General features: G+C 44.6%; 2 protein-coding genes across 3 annotated transcripts in view; one reads left to right on the top strand and one right to left on the bottom strand.

Annotated features, from left to right (window-relative positions):
- Window positions 1-66: 66 nt before the first annotated feature.
- LOC142994112 (uncharacterized) lies at window positions 67-8,211 on the bottom strand. The gene is made up of 17 exons (XM_076144784.1): window positions 6,268-8,211; window positions 5,572-5,704; window positions 5,073-5,193; window positions 4,876-4,980; window positions 4,301-4,393; window positions 3,935-4,073; window positions 3,522-3,575; window positions 2,951-3,051; window positions 2,720-2,848; window positions 2,542-2,638; window positions 2,396-2,465; window positions 1,924-2,051; window positions 1,604-1,839; window positions 1,444-1,509; window positions 1,145-1,346; window positions 528-716; window positions 67-437 (listed from the first exon to the last, which is right to left on the bottom strand). The coding sequence occupies exons 1-17, from the start codon at window positions 8,209-8,211 to the stop codon at window positions 204-206; spliced, it is 4,041 nt and encodes a 1,346-aa protein (XP_076000899.1). The 3' UTR covers window positions 67-203.
- A 3,602-nt stretch (window positions 8,212-11,813) lies between these two features.
- The window catches only part of LOC142993983 (rap guanine nucleotide exchange factor 4-like), a 24,903-nt gene continuing 13,763 nt past the window's right edge, over window positions 11,814-22,953 (top strand). For both annotated transcript variants that reach the window (XM_076144608.1, XM_076144609.1), the window contains exons 1-4: window positions 11,814-11,881; window positions 17,313-17,455; window positions 18,762-18,850; window positions 19,708-19,854. In XM_076144608.1, coding sequence (XP_076000723.1) covers window positions 11,814-11,881; window positions 17,313-17,455; window positions 18,762-18,850; window positions 19,708-19,854 — 447 coding nt within the window. The remainder of the gene's footprint in view (window positions 11,882-17,312; window positions 17,456-18,761; window positions 18,851-19,707; window positions 19,855-22,953) is intronic.

The following is a 22,953-nucleotide window of genomic DNA, read 5'->3' as shown; positions in this document are numbered from 1 at the left end:
GCATTTACAGCAAATATTTGTGTGCTTGGATTAGCACATGATTTAATATTAAAATGGTTGCTTTGTTAAGAGTTTAAAGATAATTTAAGATAATGTTAAAACACACATTTGTGTGTATTGGCCTGCATGAATACCCTCATGCTGGTGACGACAAAATCAGGGAACCAACCGATGTTGGCCTGAGGTGTTCGTCTGAGCTTCCTTTAAAAGAGAGACTCAGTTCTCACAGTTCTGCCACTGCGACTGGCCTCTTTTCCAGACTTATCCTCCATTATCATCCTTGCTTTGTCTCTTCCTTCGCTGTCCTGCTCCAAAACTGCGCTCTTTCCTTTCTCCCTTTGCTCTTGCAGTCTCTTGTCTTTCTCCTCTCTCTTCTTTATCTCCTTCAGCCTCCTTTTCAGAGCAGAACGGTCACTCTGGCTGCACACTCCGAGGGCCTGAAACCGGTGAGAAGAGAACGTGTCAAGGGGAAGAGGAATGATGGATACGGTTTCATACCTATCATAGATGTGTTGGAAGTGTCTTACCTTCAGTTTCTCACTGTCCATGTTGAGAAGCTGTGCCCCATCCACACTTCTAGCACTAAACTCAGCTGCGTATTGGTCCATGTTCATGCCAATCAACCACAGGCACACTTGCTGGTTGGTCCACTCCATGACTGGTCGATTTTGCCAGTGGTTGTTGTTATGAGCAGTAATGGGGTCGTCGTCCAAGGTCTGACATCCCGTGAGATTTGGAGCGAAAAGCAGAAAGAGGAAATATATAAAAATGAGTACAAAGGGGGGAAAATCTAACAGTCTAGGCTCAGGCACTCTATGGAGGAGCAAGGAGTAAGGAGAAGAGGAAGGAGAGGGAAGGACAGACTCACCTCTGTGGAGGAAAAGGTGAAATTGTGCGAGTGTCCAGAGAGGGAGTGTCCAGAGACATGACCCACCATGCTGGAGCTGCCCACTGGAGAGCCAATACTCTGGAACCAACACAAACAAACCTAGGCTGCCTGCAGACCTCAAATCTGTTTCATGCGTATCTATGATTTTTTAGTGTTGTGTAAAGTATTTTCTAATCCTGGGATCTATGTCAGGAAGGGACAGAAAGTAGCTGGGAGGGGAGCGCGCTGTCTAAGCACTTGGGCATTTTCTCTCACCTCGTCCCTTCCTGTAGTGGTCAGGTACGGCAGACTGCTGCTGGACACGGACCGGAGCCTCTCCCTGCTTCTCTCCGCCTCCTCTTCCTTCTCCCGTACCCGCTCGCCGAACCACGGAAACGGCAAGCAGGTAGGCATGGAGGTGACCGAGCCTGTTGGAGAAACCCCGATGGGCTCGTCCGCCAGGTCACTGCACGACCCCCTGGAGGAGAACGTTGAACACGCGTACGTGAAGTCAGATCGGGGAATTAAATGTTCATTGCTGGCTTATATTTTCTCTTTCTGTCACATTTTCACACCTGCTGCTCGTGGACCTTCTGCCATTTTTTTCGCTTCTCCTTCTGCCAAGAGATTTCCGAAGGCCGCTGGAATATAAAGCAATGATTACCGTCTTACAGAACACAATTCTGCAACAACATCAATATCATCAACCAAATCCTAGACAACAAGAGACTGCACCTGAAGTCTGGGAATTTCTTTTTGGATTTTCTGGATGCTGAAGATTTGCAAGATGAGGGAGTGACATCAATGTTGTGGATTGGAGTGATGATGACGGACGTGGATGTGAGTTGAGAACTGAATGCTGAGAAAGAGGAAGGACTGGACAGGTCACTTCTACTGCTCCTCTGCATGGTGCCTCCCCCTGTGTGAGCGGACAGCACCTGGCTGACCTGGGCTTTCTGGACTTCACCTTCCTATTGCAGCAGAAGGCATGTGTGTAAAAAAACAAAGCAGTGTAGAATAAATCTGCTTATTCACTTATGAGGTTTTCTTCTGACCTGTCTTCTGAAGCTTTCTCTAAGTTTGTCCCGTGAGGGTGGACGCTTGGTTTTCTGGGCCAGCTGAGCTCGGGCAATATGGGCGCTGGAGTCTAGACGTCCTGCATCAGGTAATGGGATGTGCCAGTCTGGAGATGAGAAACAGACAGGGCTTTCTTATCAAGAACTTCTAACTCAAAGAATTTTCCGACTGCCCTTATATCTTAGAAACAGCAGATGGAGCTTGGTGCTCCTCTGGCCCCGAATGCACAACATGTCCTCTGCTATGAAACTCTTCAGCTGTTCATTCTACCAATGTCTTCTCAAATACAAGCTGATGAAGGATTTCAATCACAGCACCTTTGCAAGGAAATTAGATTTCTGATTTTGAGTACTTTCAGTTTGAAAACCTGATTCTAGATAATTGTGTAACTTTTTTTTTTTTTTACTTTTCTTTATCAAATGACACTTCATAAACATATTGACTGCCTACCTGTGACTTGAGTGTCCAGAGAGAGATTCCTTCTTTCCGCTTCTGGCTCTTTTCTCTCCAGCTGTGCAATCTGTGGTGAGCAGCATGGAACAGTGAGCACAGAGACATGCAGCTTCAGTGAGGTAAGTCCATGCAGAGATCCTCACCTGGATTTGCAGTCTTTCCACAATCTCCCGGTGTTTTCTGTCTCTCTCCTCCATTTCCCTTTTCAGAGCCTTTTCTCTCCTCTCCCTCTCCTCCTCTCTGTACATATGCAGAGGACATATTTGTGGTTAGGAGGGGGTATTCCACACTGTCAGACAGTTATCTGGAGTGGGTAAATACCTGCTGTGGTACTCCCTGACCAGTCTCTTGGCCTTGCTGTATTTAACCTCCAGGCTTTCTGATTGGCTCTGGGCATCAGCCAATCGCTGGCTCACCACTCTGCACAGGGTCTGGGCCTCTTGCCAGTACCTGATAAGAAGGAGATTTGTAGAGCGGAAATTGCATATAAATAACAGTCAAAGTACTTCTATGACAGACAGCACTGATACACAGCACTACTAAGTATCATACTTTTCTAGTTTGTCTGCTTTCTCTTCTCCATCCTCTGCTCTTTGTTCCAACTCAGCCCTCTGGCTCTTCCAACAGACCTGCTGCTCCTCACATGCCTTCAACTGGGAGACAAGAGCGATCAGAGTATGCATGTATAAAAGTCAAAGAAACATTCTTGAATTGGAAAAAACAATAGCTACTTGGCATGACTGAATACTTCTTCCACAAATTAAATATCAAGCAGTCGGCTAAAAGAAGAGACAGATCTGCTACCGGAAGGCTTTCGCCAACCCAATTATGTCATAGTGGTGATTACTTCAAGGGGGGGAGGGAATCAGGGCTGATGTGAATAAGTGTTGGAACACTGCCCATGTCCTAATAACTCAAACATCAAGCCATCTCATACACTGTTAAATGGGTCAAACTGTTCCAAATGTGCGAGAAAAACTTGTGTATGAAGAAGTCGAAGCGTTATTTGTTTGTACGTGTGTGTGTGTGTGTGTGTGTGTGTGTGTGTGTGTGTGTGTGTGTGTGTGTGTGTGTGTGTAGTGTGTGTGTGTGTGTGTGTGTCAACCTAAGCTGAGTGACCTACCTTTTTACCCACTTGGTGAAGATGGGCTGTTTTGTTTCTTAGTTTTGATCGAAGCTATGAGGAGAGGAGGGGAACAAGAGATGCGACAAGCTGTATGAGTGAAACTTGAGCTATTTATTAATCAGGTATGATCAAAAAGGTTATATATATATATATATATAAAAAAAACACAATAAGGGATGGCTGATCAGTCTGGGGGGGGGAAGGGCGCGCGCTCTGGACGCTCATTCTCCTGCAGCGAGACGAAGAAGTATCGTCTCATTCATCTACCTGAAGCGGTACTTATTCATATCACTACTCTTCCGATCCCGCGCTGCGCCCCCCTGCAGTAGCTCTGCGCGCCCCCCACCTTGGGAACCACTGGGTTATAAGTTAAAGCTCTTAAGTGGTCTCAGTTGAGTGATGTCAAGAACCTGCTGGTATTTGAGGCAGAGCTGGTTGTTGTCCAGACTGGCGAGTAAAGACACATCCCCCTCCTCATCTTCTTCCTCATCCAATGAGCCGCTCTCTGACACGCTGACATCATTGTCCTCGTCTCCACCTACGCTCCCTCTCTGACACACACACACACACACACACACACACACACACACACACACACACACACACACACACACACACACACACACACACACACACACACACACACACACACACACACACACACACACACACACACACACACACACACACACACACACACACACACACACACACGTGACACAAACTGTATGGACTGCTTATATGGATTACATCCTCCCTCTTCTTTTCGTTAACACACCTCAGTAGATGCTTTGTCCATTTCCAGACTTTCATTGATAAGGCGAGCGACCTCGCTCTCCACGCCCCCCTTCTCTCGACCAATCAAAAACCTGAAAGAGAGCCACTGATCAGAGCTGAGAGCAACAATAACATCAATACTAAATAGAAGCAAACACTTCAAACACATAATATAGGTCCTAAACATGTATGTCACCGAGGGCTGAGTGGCTGTAGGGTTTGTTTTCCAACCCAGAGCAACGCACCAGCTGATTCCAATGATCAGAAAACACACGGAGAGGAGGAGCTAATCAGTGAACCCAGCTGGAGATGGGCTTGGCTAAGTATTCTATCCTGCCTTTAAATGAATTGCTAGCACCTGGTATCCCAAGTACCTGAGAGTACACCTGAAAACTTGAAATACAAGGTGCAAGCAATTCATTTAAAGGCAGGATAGAAAACGTGCTGGATAGGGTGCATTAAATAGATATGAAAATGTCTGTCTAAAATAGCAGTGATATAGCCGAAGATATAGCTGAGCAGTAAAAGTGAGTCCGATGTCCCTCACTACAGCCGTTAACCGCGGTTCACTTACTTGACAAGGCCTGAAGTATTCTTGAGGACTGTGGCTGCAAACAGCTGGGAGACTCCAACCAAACTCACCCGATCCACATCCACTATCTGGTCATTAACGTGAATCCTTAAAACACACAAGCACATGTAGACCAAAGGGAAGCTATGTCATTGGAGCAACGTTTCCTCTCCAACAAACAAGTAAAGGTCAGAGATTACCTGCCGTCCTTTTCCGTGGCTCCTCCTTCTGTTATTGTCTTGACAAAGATTCCCAACCTCTCCAATCCCTGGTCAGCTCCGACCCCCATACCTATGATACTGATGCCCAGACCCTCATCTCCTGCACATTCAACATCAAGGAAGTGACCTTAGTTTGGAATTTTACACACATACTTGTATTTGCAGAACCTTTGTAGTATAACAGACCCATCAACTCCTCACGTGCCACTGAGTTAATGGCTCAAACTTGGAGGACCTGTTACACTGATAAGATGAAACAAATACAAGTGTGTGTGTGTAAAGTAATAACTTTCACTGTAAAGTTAGAGGATTGATTGTGGGAATGTTGTTCATACATGGTGAAACAGAGGGAAAGAAACAGCTGTGAAGTCTTAACTTAGGCGGCACAGTCCCGCTAGATACGCACACAAGACACTATATGACAATATGACAACAAGCAACTGAGGGACAGAAAATCAACAAGGAAGACGATGCAAACCTTTCTCTATCTCCACGGTGAAGACGTCCATTCTCTCCACTCTTTTCTCAAGCTCATACTCAGCCGAAGCGGACACGGGGTCGATATCCTCATTGTGCCGGTCGTACACCATGTTGGAATAGGTGCTGTAGACCTAAGAAACAGATGTCAATCATGTTTCAAAAATCAATGTGTTTGGTGACTTACAGTGACGCCGACGTGAAAAAAGAAAATCAATTTTAAGCACGGCGGATGTGTGAGAATCAGTGAGCGGCGCCAACTGCAAGACATATGCTGCTATTGACACTACATAACGTTTGTATTGGCATATTTTCCAGCGTGTGTTTGTCAGACACACTTGATCCAAGTGTGCAGAATTTATGGGAGGATTTGAAGAAATCTGTCCTTGTCAGTGATTAGCTTCCAGAGACGCTTTCAAGAGTTGTAAATGTGCAGAGCAAGATTAATACTAAGGGCACCCACTGGAATGTGTTCATATGCCGTTACATCGACGTGGCTCTGTGTACTGAGAGAAACGTGTGTGATCTTGCCTTTCCTCCTCCCCTCGTGGATACAAAACATGGCTTTGGGCTACCACTTCTGTCAAACACCAGCTGAAACTGGCAGCCACATGAGTTTGGTTCTGCATGTAGAGCTGCTTGGCATTAACACACTCATCCTGATCACCCTGTGCTGTGCAGTGAGTCATTTCTTTACCTTTATTGGCGCAGTGGAGAACTTCACTTTTCTCTTTCCAGGATCTTCTGCATCTCCTTCATCCTCATCGACCAATTCCCGAATTCCGTCAATTTCCTCAAACTCCACTGAGAGATCATTTCCATAATCTGTCGAGCTTTCCGAATCCTGTCTTGGTGATTCGGAAATCTCCGGGTTGGACTCCAAATCCCGTTCCTGGTCGAACACAAAAGCTTTGTTCTCAATCCCACCCGCAGACCCTGCATGGTCCCCTTGTCCCCCTTCATCTTTCCACTTGCCCTCCTCTGGTCTGCACTCTTCCTTGGGATGCTCCTCTGGATACTCGGGGGTTGCATCTGCTTCATTCTCGTGTCGTTTTAGGTCCCCACCTTGTTTACTCCCTTCGTTCTGCCTGCTTTCTGCCTCACCAGCCCTCCCATCCTCTGCTCTCCCCTCACGCAACAGCTCAACTTCCTTGTCGACGTCCTCCTCTTCCTTTCCAGCCTTGTCCTCCATCCTCCCTTTTATTGACTTCTCACCCTCTGCACTGAACTTTGTCTCCACTTCCGTCTGCTCCTCCTTTTCATCCTCCCAATGTCCATTCACTTGCCGGTACTTGTCTCGCATTACTTCCTTGTCATTGTTAAACTCAGCTTTGAATGACATGCGGGTAGATAACTTCTCCTGTTCGTCTGAGGTAATATCACTTTCTGATGTTGGCTGTCCTTTGAGCCCGGCCATGGAAGGGCCAACAATCAATTCATATCCTGGTGATGTTTCCATACAGGGGTCTTCAAAAACATCATCAACCAAAGCCTGCATAATCTCTTGTTTGACAATGTCCATATGAAGTCTCCAGTCATCCTTAATCAGATTTGTGTTATTCTTCCTTCCCCCTTCTTCTTCGTGCTCATCGCTCTCTGATGAATCGTTCATCAAGTCCACCAATACAGCACGCACTGGCTCCTCAGAGGTCAAGCAGGGATCAAGACTTTCACTTCCTGCCGTCTCTTCTTCTGTTGCTTTCTTGCACTGGGAGTCGGCATCACGTACCTGCTCATTAAGGTGGAAGAGCGATTGGGAAATGAGCGGTACAAGGGAGGTCATTTGGGTGTTGGGCTCTTGTTCAGGACCATCTGATGTAGAATGTGCAAGGCGCTCAGTTGTTGCCACAGGTGGTGGAGGCTGGTGGCTTGAATGATGGAATCGACTCATCGGTGAGTCATGTGCAGGGGGCTTTGCATCTGGAGAGGAAATATTTACTATGGGTGCATTTATGGATTTGACCTGGTCCAGACCCAGGTCTTCCTTCTCACCGTGCTTTCCTTTTCCACCTGCTCCCTCCTCTTTTTCCTGATGGTTGATCTCCTCTCCTTTCCCGTCGGCCAACCCTTTGCTTCCCCATCCCGTGAGGTTTTTTAAACCTTGCCCTTCACCAACATCCATCAACTTAGTTTCAAACAACTTCCGGGTCACAGAGAACTTCTGTGCCATAGCAGCTCTGTCAATGTCTCTGCCAATCTCCTCCGATCTGGATGGTTGAGCTACAATTGAGGATTCTGGAGTTGAAATGCTGGTTACGGTACTCAGAACAGATGAGGAGCTGGCGAGCGCATATCTGGGTGTGGGTGAAGGTGAAGGCTGAGGAGAAAGCTGGGGAATGGATCCAGCACTCAAGAGTGGACTTGTGTCTTGTTTTAGATGTTGGCAATCCATCTGGAGGAAAATGTTGTCTCTTATTTTGGTCCCTCTGTTGCTGTGGAGCCTCCCTCTGCCTCCTATGCTGCTGCTGCTGCTGTTGTGGGACATTACGGGATCAGACAGATTAGTTGGCAGCATAGCAGCTTCGGTCCCTGGTTGCTGAGAGGTACTAGTATCAAATGAGCATTTGAGAGCTTGGAAATCTGACTTGTAGGTTATTCTGTGAGGGGAGGCACTTCGGCCTTTGGTGTCTGTCCGCATCATCTGAAAATCGAGCTTCTCCGGAATGAAAAAAATACACAAAGCACCCGTGGAAGTGTTGAGTGCAGAGACGTATCAAGGCTTTGTGTTTGAGGATTTCCTGGTAGAGCGGAATGCTCGTAATAAGGCAAAGAATATGCTTAAGTACATAGAGCTGGTGTTGAATGAGGTCACTGCTCTTGGTTTGTAAACGTCATCGTCTTCCGGCTTATGTCGTCTATTCAGTCACAATCACGACAAAAAGGTCTCCTGGAGGAGGAGTTGAATAAGTTAAAAAGTATGAAACGTGAATTCAGATGAAATGACACTGTGACGCAAACGTGACAACCGTTCATGTGGGAAAAACGTAATCGTAACATTACCTGTGTGTTATCCTCACAGCTTATTTGGAACAATGACGATTAAAAATCCTACACATATTAAATACTCACAATTTGCACCTCCGTCAAAGCTACCAAACGTGGCTGAGTTGTGTTTCCAAGTGGCATTTGCTACCTGACCCAGGTATCCAGCTAATTACCTCCCGTCGACATTAGCTGCTTTCAGGTGCAGTCGGAAATATGGCAATAAGCAAATGGAGCGCTGAACAAGCCAGTGCTGCGAAAATAGATATTTTAATCAATAATCACTATTATGTGGCGTTGCTGTAGAACTTAGATTAAGTAAACCCCAGCATGATATTTGCCGTGATATTTTCATTATGAGCCTACAGTGCGTCGATAGCTCAGTGCTGCTAAGTTTCTAAAATAAAACAAGCGTGGCCATTGTAATTTGTGACTACGTTTACTTTACATCGAAATGGGAATTTACGAACATATTTGAATGCAACAATCTCTTCCACCTGGTTCAGAGTTCATGACGAACACGGCGGCGGTAAACTACAGGCAATATAAAGTGAAATTGGAGTTTTAAGGTGACATATTTATGTAATATTTCAGGACTTGTTAGTTTCCTCTCACCGTACTATCCCTGTTTATTTGCAGAGAGCTTGTGTCCACGGCTCTTTTGCTGTGTTAATTACAGACAGATGGAGACTCATGTCGCTAAACACAGTAAATGGATTATCCTGCAGTAATCCTGTGTAAACTACTCCAGTGCGGTGAGTGCTAACTGTTTTGGTGGGCCAGGTTAACACTTGTGTGCCATATTGTATGGGTCAACGTTGTGTCACTTGTTGAAAAGTGCTGACTTCTGGCCATGCTGTGACCATTTGTAGTGTCAGGGTTACTATGTTGTTATGAAACATACAATCTGTATCTCCATTGTTTCCTCAATTCGAGTGTTTAAATCCCTGGCACCATATTACAGGTTTGCATCTTAACATGCACTCTATGGCTAGATCCTGATATAAGTTATGTATAATCATCCCTACCTTTACCTTCTTTCACCATCAGGTCCAGTGTTGTCATCTGCCATGAACAGATATCCGTCCGGCGGAGACTCTTGTGCACTCAGAGGTAAGATCTGTGTGAATATTTACGTACGTGCATGATGCTCCAAGATCTACCTGCGAGTGTGAGGCGAAGGAGAGCAGTGATGCAGCACCTGCTTGTGTGTGCGTGTGCGTGTGCGTGTGTGTGTGTGGGGCTTCCTGTGTGTTTGTGATGGTGCAGTACCTCTGCCTGCTGTGCAGCAGATGGACTGGACTGGACTCTACTGGATTCGTCTGGTCCGTGCCGAGCAGAAGAATGGTTCTGCGTGCTGTGACCTGGTTCTGACTGGAGACCATTGTCCCAGGTGGCACCGGGACCTAGATGATATAAATACTGTCCAATCACAAAAGCCCTCCACAGAATGAGGCTAATGGAGAGAGGGAGGGGAGAGATGGAAAGTGTTACGAAGTAGAGGTGGAGAATGAGGGAGGGATGTGCGTGAAAAGTGAGTTTAGTGAGGTTGATGCTGCAAGTAAGTGAGTAATGAATGAGAAATCTAACTTTGAAGGGCAGTGGAAAATGTTGTGGCGGGAATGTCTGTAATGTGAATTGTATAGACTGGATAGGGGCAGCAGAATTATGACTAAAACCTTTTCTTAAATCAGCAGTGACATTTATCATGGAAAAAGAAAAGAAAGAAGAAAAAACAAGATCTAAAAAGATGAGAAATATGGAGATCAGTGTGTGCCGACATAATTCCCGACTCCCGTTTCTCCCACGCGGAGCAGGTCAGGCCTTGTACAGACGTGTGTGTTCCGACAGGGAGATTTTTCTTTCCAAACGTTGGTATGATGTCAGTCCTGCCTACACACCATCAATATATATATTTTTTTTTATGTGTTTATGATGGGCTTGCAACCTCACTTAAATCCTGCTTTGATTAACTCTTTAGTGTATCCAGTTATGTAGACGGGATGGATGCTTTCTTAGAATGAGATTTCTGAGACTTCCTGACAGCTGATGTCAGTTCTGTGCATTGTTGCCTGTGTATCAAGTTAGTAACATACTTTTCTCTTTTTGTACTGTAGCATCCCGGACATGCACGCACGCAGGGGGGGGGGGGGGGTCGCACCCCTAATTGTTGTTCAGTTGTGAAAGGGAAAGTTGGTGAGTCTCTTCTACGCTCCCAACCTGGGCTCAGGTGTATAAATAGGGAATAAACTTGCCATTGTGTTGACGTTAACAACGTCGCCGTAATCCTCTCTAAAACAGCATTTTGAACAGAAATGATATAAAAATAAAAGGAAGAAATTTATGCAATAGCTTTTACAGGTAATTTATGCAAGTTCACACTGGCCCAACCCATCTGTCAAATTTAAAAAATCATTGTGGCCCCTGAGCCAAAAAGATTGCCCACCCCTGTGCCAGCTGATTTCTCTCTGTCCCATCAGAGCAGATTGCACAACATCAAATGCAAAGTAAATGACCCTCTCCTGCTTTCTTCCTCTATTTACACATTTGCATAGAACAAACCTTTATGGTTTAAAGCAGTGGTTCCCAAACTTTTTCTTTCACGCCCCCTTATATAGATCAGAAGTTTTTCGTGGTCAGTGCTGTATCCCTGCTCTCCATTTTTCTCTTGCCAAGACCATTATGCAAGTACACAAGGCAAACATATCAATATGGCCTTGTAAAGATTTCAGAACTATTGTTGGCCTTAAGTATAAAATATCCTGGATTGGTTTGATAGCTAGTCAGAATTTCTTATGGTTTATAACAGCCCAATTTCAGTTTAAGGAATATTTAAGACCAAAAACACAGAGTGGACCATTAGGAAGCTCTGACAGCTGACTGTCCAAAATATTTATTTGGTAAAGAAATATTGTGAAACATTGTACAGATATTACAGACATTCGCTGCTATAATCGTTTTTCACTGGTGTCATATGTTATAATAAAACTACTATGAAAGTACTTTTTGACAGACCTAAAAGCATGGAAGCTTCCGGTTGCCCTCTCATCGCCATTAAAGGCGCACTGACACAAATCATCTGCATGCCGCGACGGAGGCCCACGCATGCTGTGGCTCTGGGATCCAGCTGGAGGCGGAGAGGAGAGGAGAGGAGAGGGGAGGGGGCGCAACCGGAGCGCACGTTCACTAACGACCACCGATATCCCGGACGCCGCCTCCCCGTAGCACCTTGGCAGCGGCGCACACACGAGCCCGGGGAAGATGGTCGCGGTGCAGACGTCCCCCAATTCGTCCCCATCGGCGGAATGGATCTGCTGCCTGGACAAAAGGTGCGTTGATACACACACGGACACACACCCCACGGCCATGCTAGCGTTTTCTCCATCCCGCTTCATTCATTCGCGTCAACGTGAATAATCGGGAACCGGCTATTGCCGCGTGTGTGTGCAACGACACGCCTGATTCTCTTTACAATACGCCGCGTTTAACATTTCGAACAGATGATACACGCTGCACACCCACACCCACACACCAGGCCGCCGTTCGTAACAATGCATTCCTTAGAAAAAGACCCCTTTCGGTGTCTCACCGGTCAGAAAGGCGTTGGTGGCGTCGAGGTTCACAGGGACGCTCCAGTCTGCTTCTTACGGCTCTTGGGGAGATTCCCTGATAAACGCACATGTCCTATTCGGCCACACACACACTGGAACAGGCGCATCTCGACATGTTTTTTAGCGATTCCATGAAATAAGTGTCTGGGGGCAGGACAGCAGCATTGGCTTCTCTGTTGCAGGATAATTTCTTGCCACGCAGCTGCATGTGAGGCTAGGATTTGCCTTGTCAGACCAAAAATATGGCTCAGATATGATGTTTTATTCACTCTATCCCACATTTCCACAATTTGTATTTTTAGAAACGGGACTGGGTGACATTGGTGCACTCATGTAGAGCTGGAACACCCAGTGGAGATGGCTGGCCCTGGGCTTAAATAAATAAACAAGATGAAAGGGCAGTTTACATACATTGGCAGGCAGCATGCACCTAAATTGTAAAGTCATACACCCAAAACATCTTTCAATCACACATCCACATGTTAACATAGGCAACCTTTAAACTTGAAACTGAAACTATCAAATACATTTTGATATTGACATTTTGATGTCATTACTAGAAGTTGTTGAGTACAACTTGAGGGGTTTGGGCGGTGCAAAAACGTTGTCAGCCATCGTCCACTTTGGTGTTTGAAATTGAATTGCCCACGAAATACAATGGCATGTGTTACTGTATCGTAAATGCATTAGTTGAGTGTCAATAAGATAGATAGATGGATGGACGGATATACTTTATTGATCCCAAACTGGGAAATTATTCTGTCACAGCAGCATAGAATATAGGAGTAAAAGGCAAGAATGCACTTGGTAGGTTCATAACATCGGACGTAAGATGATCTTTTAGTAGAGCACTCACTACCTATGAGCTATGCGTCTCTCATTCAATCGATATGCAGCTGTACATTTCTTGAAAAATTGACTACAATAGTGCATGTTTTCCCTTCTCTCCAGATATATGATGATCAACTTTTTCATATGGAACATACTTAAGTTAAGCTTAAACATTGAGTCTAGAACAAGCACAGCTTAATATTATAAATAGGCTATTATTTTATCTTAATGCCCTTTATTGCTTTGCACTATCCACTTTGCTGCTGTAACAAGTGAATTTCCCTGTTGTGGGACGAATAAAGGATTATCTTATCTTATCTTATCTCATTTTAAACACATGAGAAATTGATTTTCAAATAAGAGATACATCAGTGGCATTTGTTTCTTATTTTTATTTGAATAAATAAAAGAAAATACTTTTATGCCTCTCTCGATCTGTAACCTTTCAAATAAATGTTCAATGGGAACCTTTTTTTCACAGAACAACAAAACAACCAAAATAAAATGATAATTTCCTTCAATGAAAATCCAACTATTCAACTACTCACAGTCCATGCCTTGGAGTAGTAAGACAAACGTGCATAAAGAAAGGCTCAATTTGCTACACTCTTATTGACTGATGCACATAGAAATGTGCTGCCGAACATAGAGAGCAATTGAGCAGCTTGGGGACAGAGTTGGGGAATTGTGTCGGGGATGAAACGAGGGAACAGAGTCATACTTTGAGCGTCACTGGAGTTCAATCAGCTCCATTTGGAGGTTGGTTAGTGCGGGTTCCACGTCAACTGCAAACTGATTACTAAGCAATCCAAACTTACATTTCTGGGCTTCAAAGTCGACAAATCGCCGGCTCTGAGTACGTAGAGTTATTCAGCAAACTGTGCACTTGGCAACACGGAGATATGCTCTTTCATGGTTTGGCAGCATGGGAAATGGCCCAAGTTTCCTTTCAGCATCCGAGTATCCCACAGACATAACTGGGTTTGAAAAGCCCTCACCGCAGCGTACATGTCTGTGATGACACGGCCCTGCCCCTGAAGCTGCAGGTTGAGCACATCGAGATGGCTCATGATGTCACACAGAACGCACTCACAGAACATTCTGGGATGTGTAGTTTTACATGACAGGAGCTCAGTAGCTCAGTGGGTAGAGCTTCCACTTGGGAACCGGAGGGTCGCCGGTTCGAGTCCCTGCCGAGGTGCCCCTGAGCAAGGCACCGAACCCTCAATTGCTCCCCCGTCTGCAAAGGGTGGTAATGTAATGTAAGTCGCTTTGGATAAAAGCGTCTGCGAAATGCTCGTAATGTAATGTATTAGTGGTGCATGCGCTATATACCGGCGGGCTAGCTCTAATAGACATTTGATATTATCTCACGGGCTACATATAATTACACTGCGGGCGCGGGCCTGAGTTTTATACCCCTGGTCTACTACATCAGTTTATGGCGGGGAGTGGAGAGTGAGATGCAGGGGGGAGGGAGAAAAAGGTTAAGACAGGGCTGTCTCTACTAGATCTTTCCAAAGACATTTATTTCTTTGTTCAGTGTGAACTATGTGAGATAAGACCAGATTTGCTTTGTAAGTGTTGTTCACGTTACTGACGGTCCTTTCAACATGTAAAGAACACCTGCCTTTTGAAATGTGAAGCAGTCGCTAAAGAAACACTTGATGTCAAACATATTCTCTTCCGTTTGCAGTATGTCGGTTAATGTTTGGATTATGTGTCAGGGATAATAATGTATACACTACTCACAAAAAGTTAGGGATATTCAGCTTTCGGGTGAAATTTCAGGATGAACCTAAAATGCACTAAAACCTTTACAGGTGAACTTAATGTGACCTTCTCTAAACTTTTGAATGCACATGTCCAACTGCTCAATGTTTCAGTACTTTTTGCACAACTTGCTGTTCTCTAACAAGGAGCTTAACAGTAAAATTCACAACAGTGTTTGATCCATGAATCAACCAATAAATGTCCTGGTTCAATCAGTATTGGTATTTAAACAGTCCTCCTCATCATGCTGTTCACATTTTGACATCATGAGACCAAGACGACACCTAACAACTGATCAACAGTACCTCGCCATTGCGAGGCTTCAAACAGGATGTTCTCAGACAGAAGTGGCCACTGAGCTTAGAGTGTCACAGAGTGTCATCAGCAGGTTGCAACAGAGATACAGAGAGACTGTAAGAGTCACAGAAAGGCATAGAAGTGGACGTCCTTTCTCCACATCCCACACTGATGACCGCTTCATTATGAACAGTGCCCTGCGGAACTGGATGATGAATGCCACTCAACTCCAGGCACATTTAAGGGTGGTGAGAGGCACCCAAGTGTCACGTCAGACCATTCGATACCGGCGGGCCAGCTCTAGCAGACATTTGACATGATCTCGCGGGCCAAAGATAATTACACTGCGGGCCAGATTTGGCCCGCGGGCCTTAGTTTGACACCCCTGATCTAGAGATTGGAAGGTTCCTGCTCCTAGGGTGTGTGTTGAGCGAGACACTTGAACCCCATAACGGATCCTGATGTGCAGGATGCCCCTCCCTTCAGTGTGTGAACATGAGATCAGTGTGAAGATCCTTGCCGAAAAGCGATATTTAAGTGCAGACCATAATGTGTGTGGAATTAATTCCACATGAATGTTTTCACTAATTCATATTCAGTGTTGCTTGCAGCTATTCAGATAGGTGCTGACAGAACTGCATACATACCATTCAAGAGTCTTTGTGATATTGTAACAGTTTAAGCTGCCAACTTGGGGAATCTGTTTGTGTTGAATCTGTTTGACAATATGTGTGGCTGCTACAAATCAACCTATAATTCATTTGTCTGCAACAGGGGATATTTTCAGATGGAGGTTTCTTGGAACAATCTGCAAGAACCTTCTGGTGTATCACTGTTTCCGCTCAGCGTCTGGTGCTACTTGTAAATTGTATGCGCGCGGTCCTGTGTGCGCAATTTAGCCATAATTTGTGTGAAAACTGAGTCCTTTGCTGACCTTAACAGCGCTGCTGCGGGAGGAAAGCTGAGGTTTGAGAAATGAAGGGGGAAAACTGATAAGTTGAACAGCTCTGTGGTCGCATCTGTCTCTCTTCAATGGGGGAGCCAGATTCCTTTAGACAGGCACTGACAGAGCAGGGATAGAACAAAGAGAGGGAGATAAAGAGTCAGGAACCAGCTGGTTATACCTGACATACCTGGTGTCTTTGCAGCTTAACAATAGTTGCATGGGCGAAGGCTGATACTGTTTTACCTGTTCAGCACAGCTTAGTTAACCTCCCTGTCTCTTCTAATTGGAGTGTGTGGGCGCCTGCATGCCTAAACCATTGACCCAACCTACGAATAGGCATTGCGTGGGTGTTGGGAGAATGCGTCACTGATGAAGAGAGAGAGGAAAAGGACCCCCGTGCAATAGCCCTGAGACCACTGCAGATGTGTTGGGGCCAGAAGTTCTGCTGTGCGCTGCAGTGTCTGTGTTTATCTCCGAGTGTCGCCCTGCTCTTACTCGGCAATGCAAAAGTGTGTTCACGTCACGATATGCACATACAGCATGTGTGCTGGGCCAGGGCAACAGGGCCATCACAGCCTGTATGCCATAAAGCAGAAATAAAGCGATAAAGATGCAAGTGTTGCGTGTGAGTGGTTTGACATGACTAATGCAAGTGTATGCATAATGGAGGAGAGAGCATGTTGTTCCTCTTCGATCTAATCGTATCATATCTTAGCATATCACGTTGTTAGGAGAAAACGGGCAGAGCTTTCGAATGGAATGGAGGAAGATGGCTGGAGTTCAATAGAATGCTTAGTGGAGTGCAGTTTTGGCTCTTGTGATGTTTCACCACATTGTGGAACAGAAGGTTTAAGCTCTCGGTCAAACTTGAGTTTGTGCGCATGCCTAAGGATAAATGAGCATCACTGCGCCCGTGTGTGCGAGCGTGTGCACACTCTAGTTTAAGCATGTTAGCCATAGCAGCAGTACAAATGAAATCTTACATCCACACCCTGTGGGGGGTCTGAGCTGAGGGAAGTAACCCCTGCAGCTCTCAGCGTTTATTGCTACGACACCAAACAGCACAGTGAGACCTGCACGCCCACATGTAACATAGATAACAAACAATACAGCGACCCTACAACTTGACTACACCATTGATTCTGCACGTTTCATGACATCATTGTGCGATTGATTTCCTATCCTCCAGTGTCCAGAATCATGTTTCAATGAGGGAAACTGTGAACCATTCACATTATGTATGTGATTGTTTCGAACCACATGGATCTGAAGGTATATCTTACATGGGTCTCTCCCCCACAGACCCTCGGAGCGCTCCGGAGAGGACGTGGACATCATTTTGACAAGACTGCGAGAGGTCAAAGCGTTCCAAAGATTCCCCCCTTCGCTCTTATTGCAGATTTGTGCTTGTGCCTTCTACGAATGTCTGGAGAAAGGCATCACGTGTATGTACAGACACACGCACACGCACATGCACAAGCACATACACAAACATGCTGGTGCAGATGGACTATACAATGAGATGGCTGTTATTACATCCCATTACATCCTATCCCGTGGTCGGACTCAGACTCTCCTCTGGCTCTCCACACTAAACCTCAGTCAGCTGTTGCACTCCACATAAAAGCTCCTTCTAAGTGCAGACTGCTAGTCTGATGGTGCAAATGGCTTATGTGCGTATTCTCTGCAGTCATCCCAGTAATGTGGAGCCACAACATCACTGCAAGTTATCAATATTCTGCTGACGGTGTGCATCTCTTGAGCAGCTGCCACCAGCTCCACAGACAAACACATCTCCAACCCCTTATTGTGGAGAACAACTTGAAACAACCAAACAAACACTGTACTCCCTAAATGTACATATGAGAAAACTGACCCACTCTCTGTCCGCTCTTCACATCAGAAAGCTTGTATTAAATAAAACAATTCCATAAACCAAGAGGCAAAACTCTATTGGAATATTTTAAAGTGTTATAGTTGCCTTCTTACATCTGAATGGCCCTTTGTTTGTCTGTACAAAAGCTTTGAGTGAGAAATTTAATCAGCTTTGTGTAAAATTCACAGAGCACATACAACCATCTTCATCACACCTTTTATTTATCTTGCTAGTCATTGTGCTCCTTTTTCATACAATTGTCTGTCTGCACCAAAACACACCCGATTATACTACTCACTCCTCCATTCAGTGCTTAAATGTATAATGTCCAATTAAAGATGAATTATATCACAAGAGTTCCCACCCCCATGGAGCTCTCAGCAACATATTATGTGTGCTCTGTATATTTGGTTTGATTATTACTTTGTGTGACTTATACACAGAAGATCCACGCAGCTCGTCATTTTAAAAAAACAACTCACCTTCAAAGGCTGTTGCTGTAGTGATGCTGCCTGTGTATGCTATTGATGTCAAACCACTGGCTGAAATGTGTTTTAAGACTGCTTTGATTTATAAATAGTACTGCGATTTTATGTTATTTATTATGTTATGTTTTATTTGGGATCATCATTGCAACACACATTAATGAAATTCTTTTCATTTTCAAACAACAGAACCCATCAACTTATGCTTCTGACATACAGTGCTCTGTAAACAGGCACATTATAATGTATTTAACATTTTTACGTTGAAACAATGGGGCAAACTAATGCATAATGTAGAAAATGAGCCTTAAATACATTGATCTGTTGTTCCCCTGCTGATTCAAACGGGCCTCTACACAGATTTGGATGTGTTTTTACATGTTGTTACAGTGTTTCGACAGGGAGACATAGGCACCAGCTGGTATGCCGTACTGTCTGGCTCTCTAGATGTCAAAGTGTCAGAAACGGCCAATCACCAGGTAAGATCAGATGATGTTAAGCGGCCAGTCTGGAGCCACAAACCCATTATACCGTTGGATGAATTGCAGAAATCAAACAATCGTTTTTATATGAACATTTTCAGTCAAAACATGTGCCCCAGCACTCCCGCCGCCGACATTCCGTGCCCTTTTGTAATCGCTTGCTGTGTTCGGTCACTAGCCTGGCACAGCTCTCGTGAATGCTAACATTGTTCTAGTACATTAGCTCATGTCCCCATGCTAACATACGCCAGCACGAAGCTGCCACCACAAAGCAAACGGGCTCACTGAGAATTGTGCTTCTGCTACACTGCCGCCCATTATGGGCAAATGTGGAAATAGGGTGATATGTATACAGTGAGGAGGAGAAGAGAGGAAGAGAGGATTTGTTCCTAGTGAAAAGCGTAGAAAAGAAGCTTCTTGATTGTGAAAGGCCCTTTTCATTTATGAGGGCCTGAAGTATCATTACTGGCCTAGTTTTTGTGGCTAGGTTTGAAATGTCAATTTGTACATGGAAAAGGTTTATGCAGAATGTATGTGTTATTCTCTGAGTGGAGCATGTGTGTTTGTCCTCACTCACCTCAGGCCTGTCCAATTATATCCCCACCTAAAGGTATTTTCTCAACAAGAGTGTCTGTTTAGCAGTCTGCCATATTTTAATTAATTGGCAGCAATTACCATAAATGAGTTGGTGAGTGCTATGTTTGCAATGCAAATTGGATGAATGCTGTGATGCGGATTTATATTATCACAAGATAGTGGTTTGCTCTTAATAAAAAAAAACTGGTCCTCATTTTGGCTTGGTAAATGGGTAATGAGTCTGTGTACTCTGGTTAATCCGTTGTGTTTGCATGCAGGATGCAGTCACTATCTGTACACTTGGGATTGGGACAGCGTTTGGCGAGTCCATCCTGGACAACACACCGCGGCACGCCACCATCGTCAGCAGAGAGACCAGCGAGCTGCTGCGCATCGAACAGAGGGAGTTCAAGACCCTGTGGGAGGTGAGAAAGAGAGAGGGAGAGGGTTGTACAAATAGCACGACTTGCCTAGCTGGAATGTTTGCATGTGTGAGTTCTGTTTTGCTTTCTCACCCAAACCAACATTTTTCTCCTGGTAACTAAAGGAAAAGTTTCTCTGTTAGGAAACCTTTTGTTGTAAGTCTCCCTCCAACCACAAGGGGGCTGCCTGCCATAACAGTACTGTTGTTTACCCCTTTGACTGTGTAGATGACACTGTCTTTCTTCCACTCCGCTGGAAGAGAGACGCAATGTGTATGCATGCAGTTTGCCATTGTGCGCTCTTTTTTTCTTGTAGCCTGTTGAGGCTCAGTGTGCAGCATTTATATCACATATAGCAGTATATCATATATACACATGTGTATGCTGTAGTTATATAAATTACTCTTCCTCCCAGTCAGATGCACATTTTTGCATTTTTGCACTTTGTACCCTTGTCCTCCTTATGTACTTGTACTGTCATGTACTGTTCCCCTATAATATGTACTTTGTACCCCTTATTGTGTGTACTTGTTATCTGCATGCATTCTTTCACGCTTTTTCTTATTGCCCTAGTTTAGGTGATTCTCGTTCCAGTTCTATTCTGCACTGTACTGTAACTGTTGCACAGTAACTTCCCTCGGAATTATAAACTTTTATCTTATCTTATCTTATCTTAAAATGGACGATGAACCGAATGACCCCAGTGGTGTGCATGGGTTATTTGTGCAGTGAGGTGGTGGAATAAAACAAATCAGTGCAGAGATTTTGCAGACATGTTTGAGTGGTAATGTTGAGGTGTGAAAAGTACTAGATTAAAAATATTAATATTTTATTTTCAATATAATATACTTATAATATAAGTACTATTCCAGTAAAATCTCTCCTGTCAAGTTCTGAATCTTCATCAGGCCGGCAAGAAGGACTTCAAGTTGAGAGAGGTCACACATATCTGTTTATTAAGCATTTGAGGTTAAAGTTGTGTTAGAGAGTATTGACAAAGTATTGGTCTCATGATTGGTCTTCAGTGGTCCACAGACTGCAACCAGTTAGCTATCTACGCTTACACACATGAGCCCTGAACCTTGGATTTTCATACAAAATATACTGTTCAATGTTTGTGTGTGTCTCCTCCTTTGTGTCGGTTAGTTTTTGGTTAGTGTACAGGCAAGTCCACACCTCCAGGAAGATCTTTTTGTACTTGTCCTTGAAGGCGAAGTTGAGGGCCTGGGTGGGGAAGTATCTGATGACTATGGCGAGGTTACCTCTCCCAGTAAACCCGGTCTAATGGTCACACCGTGGAATATCCCCGATGTGCAATATGTAATGCTTTTAGTCATTAATTTACTTATTGACCCTGAAAACCCTCCGTGCTTCGTACAGCTGTACCCTTGACAGACTTTTTACTTTGCCAGGGTCTTATCCCATCATAATTGCTTTGCACTATCCACCTTGCCGCTGCTGCAACATGTAAACTCTCAGCTGCGGGACGAACAAAGGATCATCTTATCCTATCTTGTCAGTTATACATAACCCCAGTTGGAGCCCGTCACTGAGCCCTCTTCTCTTAGAATTTCTCCGTCTGTGACGGGAGGCTTCTCTCTATCATATTTTACACATAAACAATTTTTAATGAGCAATTGAATGAATATGATAATACTCATCACTCCCGAAACTGACTTAAGTACTGTATTGAAGTATTTTTACTTTTTTACTTACACCATAATAAATAATTGTATTCTGCTAATATTACACAGGGTAAGCTATAGTCAGCACAATATTGAATCCGTGATGTAATATGGACTCATGTAAGCTCACATACAGTACTTCATTGTATCTGAACAGGTATATTTACATACAGAACTTCTAGACTCCTTGGTGATTGTAGCTTTTGTCCAAATGGTCTAATCTTCATTGTGATTCTAAACTTGTATAGTATCACATATTTGAATAAGATATTTGTTATTGAAGGTCAGAGGTCAGGATCAGTTGCAATACAGCATTACTGGGCCTGGGAGGGATTTGGTTTTACTGCTCAAGGACACTTCAGCACTCCAACCCAGGACCTTGAATCCAGATCCTGCAGTGAAAGGACACTTAAGCGCACAACTGACTCCAGAAGCAGTCAGGGTGACTTTGGAGCCGGGCTTTTACCTAACCAGAGTGAAACATGATCTCGGGTCTTTTGCCCTCCACCATGAAGCAGTGCTGAGGATTATTAAGAGGCTTTACAGCTGCTCTTAGTCACAATGCATCAACATCCACTCAGTTCCCCTGTAGTATGCAATCATTCAACCTTTGATGTGTGTTCACGTAATGGTTTTGCTCGGCTATTTATCCATTTGTGACCCCTCTGTGTAGAATATCTTGCCATGATGACCTCTTCAGCATCATTAAATGGAAAGAAACCAATTTTACTTAAATGTGATATTTTCTATTAAAGCAACGGAGTATAAGGAGTAGTTGGTTATTATCGTGCAACTTGCAGTGTGTGTCTGTCAGCTAAATGCACTCAAACTCACTCTGTCCTGTCTGTTGTAGGAGAGTAGACGCAAAGCAGAAAACATAGCCCGAGGGTCGCTCTGCTTTGAATCGCATTCATCTCCCAGTAAAAGGATCTTTGTCTTTCATGTTTGTGTGTGTGTACTCGCAGACTAATTTGTGTGTGTGTAAGCGTGTGTTGAGAACTAGAAAGCTACACTGTGAAGACAGTCACCTGTTTGATGGAAGGATGAAAGGGGGCTGCTCGTAATTGTAGCAAGTGAAAGTGACAGAGCCTGTGTAAATAAGAATTTGCTAGTTTTTGACAAATGTGTGTAAATACGTCATATAAATCATTATATCAAATGCATCTGAGTGTCAAAGCTGCTTGGCCCTGCACTGTGGTGAGCTGGCACTGTCTCTTTCGTTTCCTCTTTCTCTGCCCCCACCCCCCACACACACACACACTTCCTTTCTTCCCACTCCATCTCCAGCCCCACAATCACTACTCCTTTATATGGCTGATCTGTTGGTGCTCTCTCTCTCTCTCTCTCTCTCTCTCTTCTCCCCCCCCCCCCCCCCCCCCCCCCCCTTCCTTTCCTGAGACTGATCACCGTGGTAACC

This window comes from Genypterus blacodes, unplaced genomic scaffold (assembly GCF_046128005.1).
Source record: "Genypterus blacodes isolate CSIRO-AG114 ecotype Tasmania unplaced genomic scaffold, CSIRO-AGI_Gbla_v1 ptg000029l_1, whole genome shotgun sequence".
Classification (NCBI taxonomy): domain Eukaryota; kingdom Metazoa; phylum Chordata; class Actinopteri; order Ophidiiformes; family Ophidiidae; genus Genypterus; species Genypterus blacodes.
Note: the sequence above shows the minus strand (reverse complement) of the source record. Positions and strands in the feature narration are given on the sequence as shown.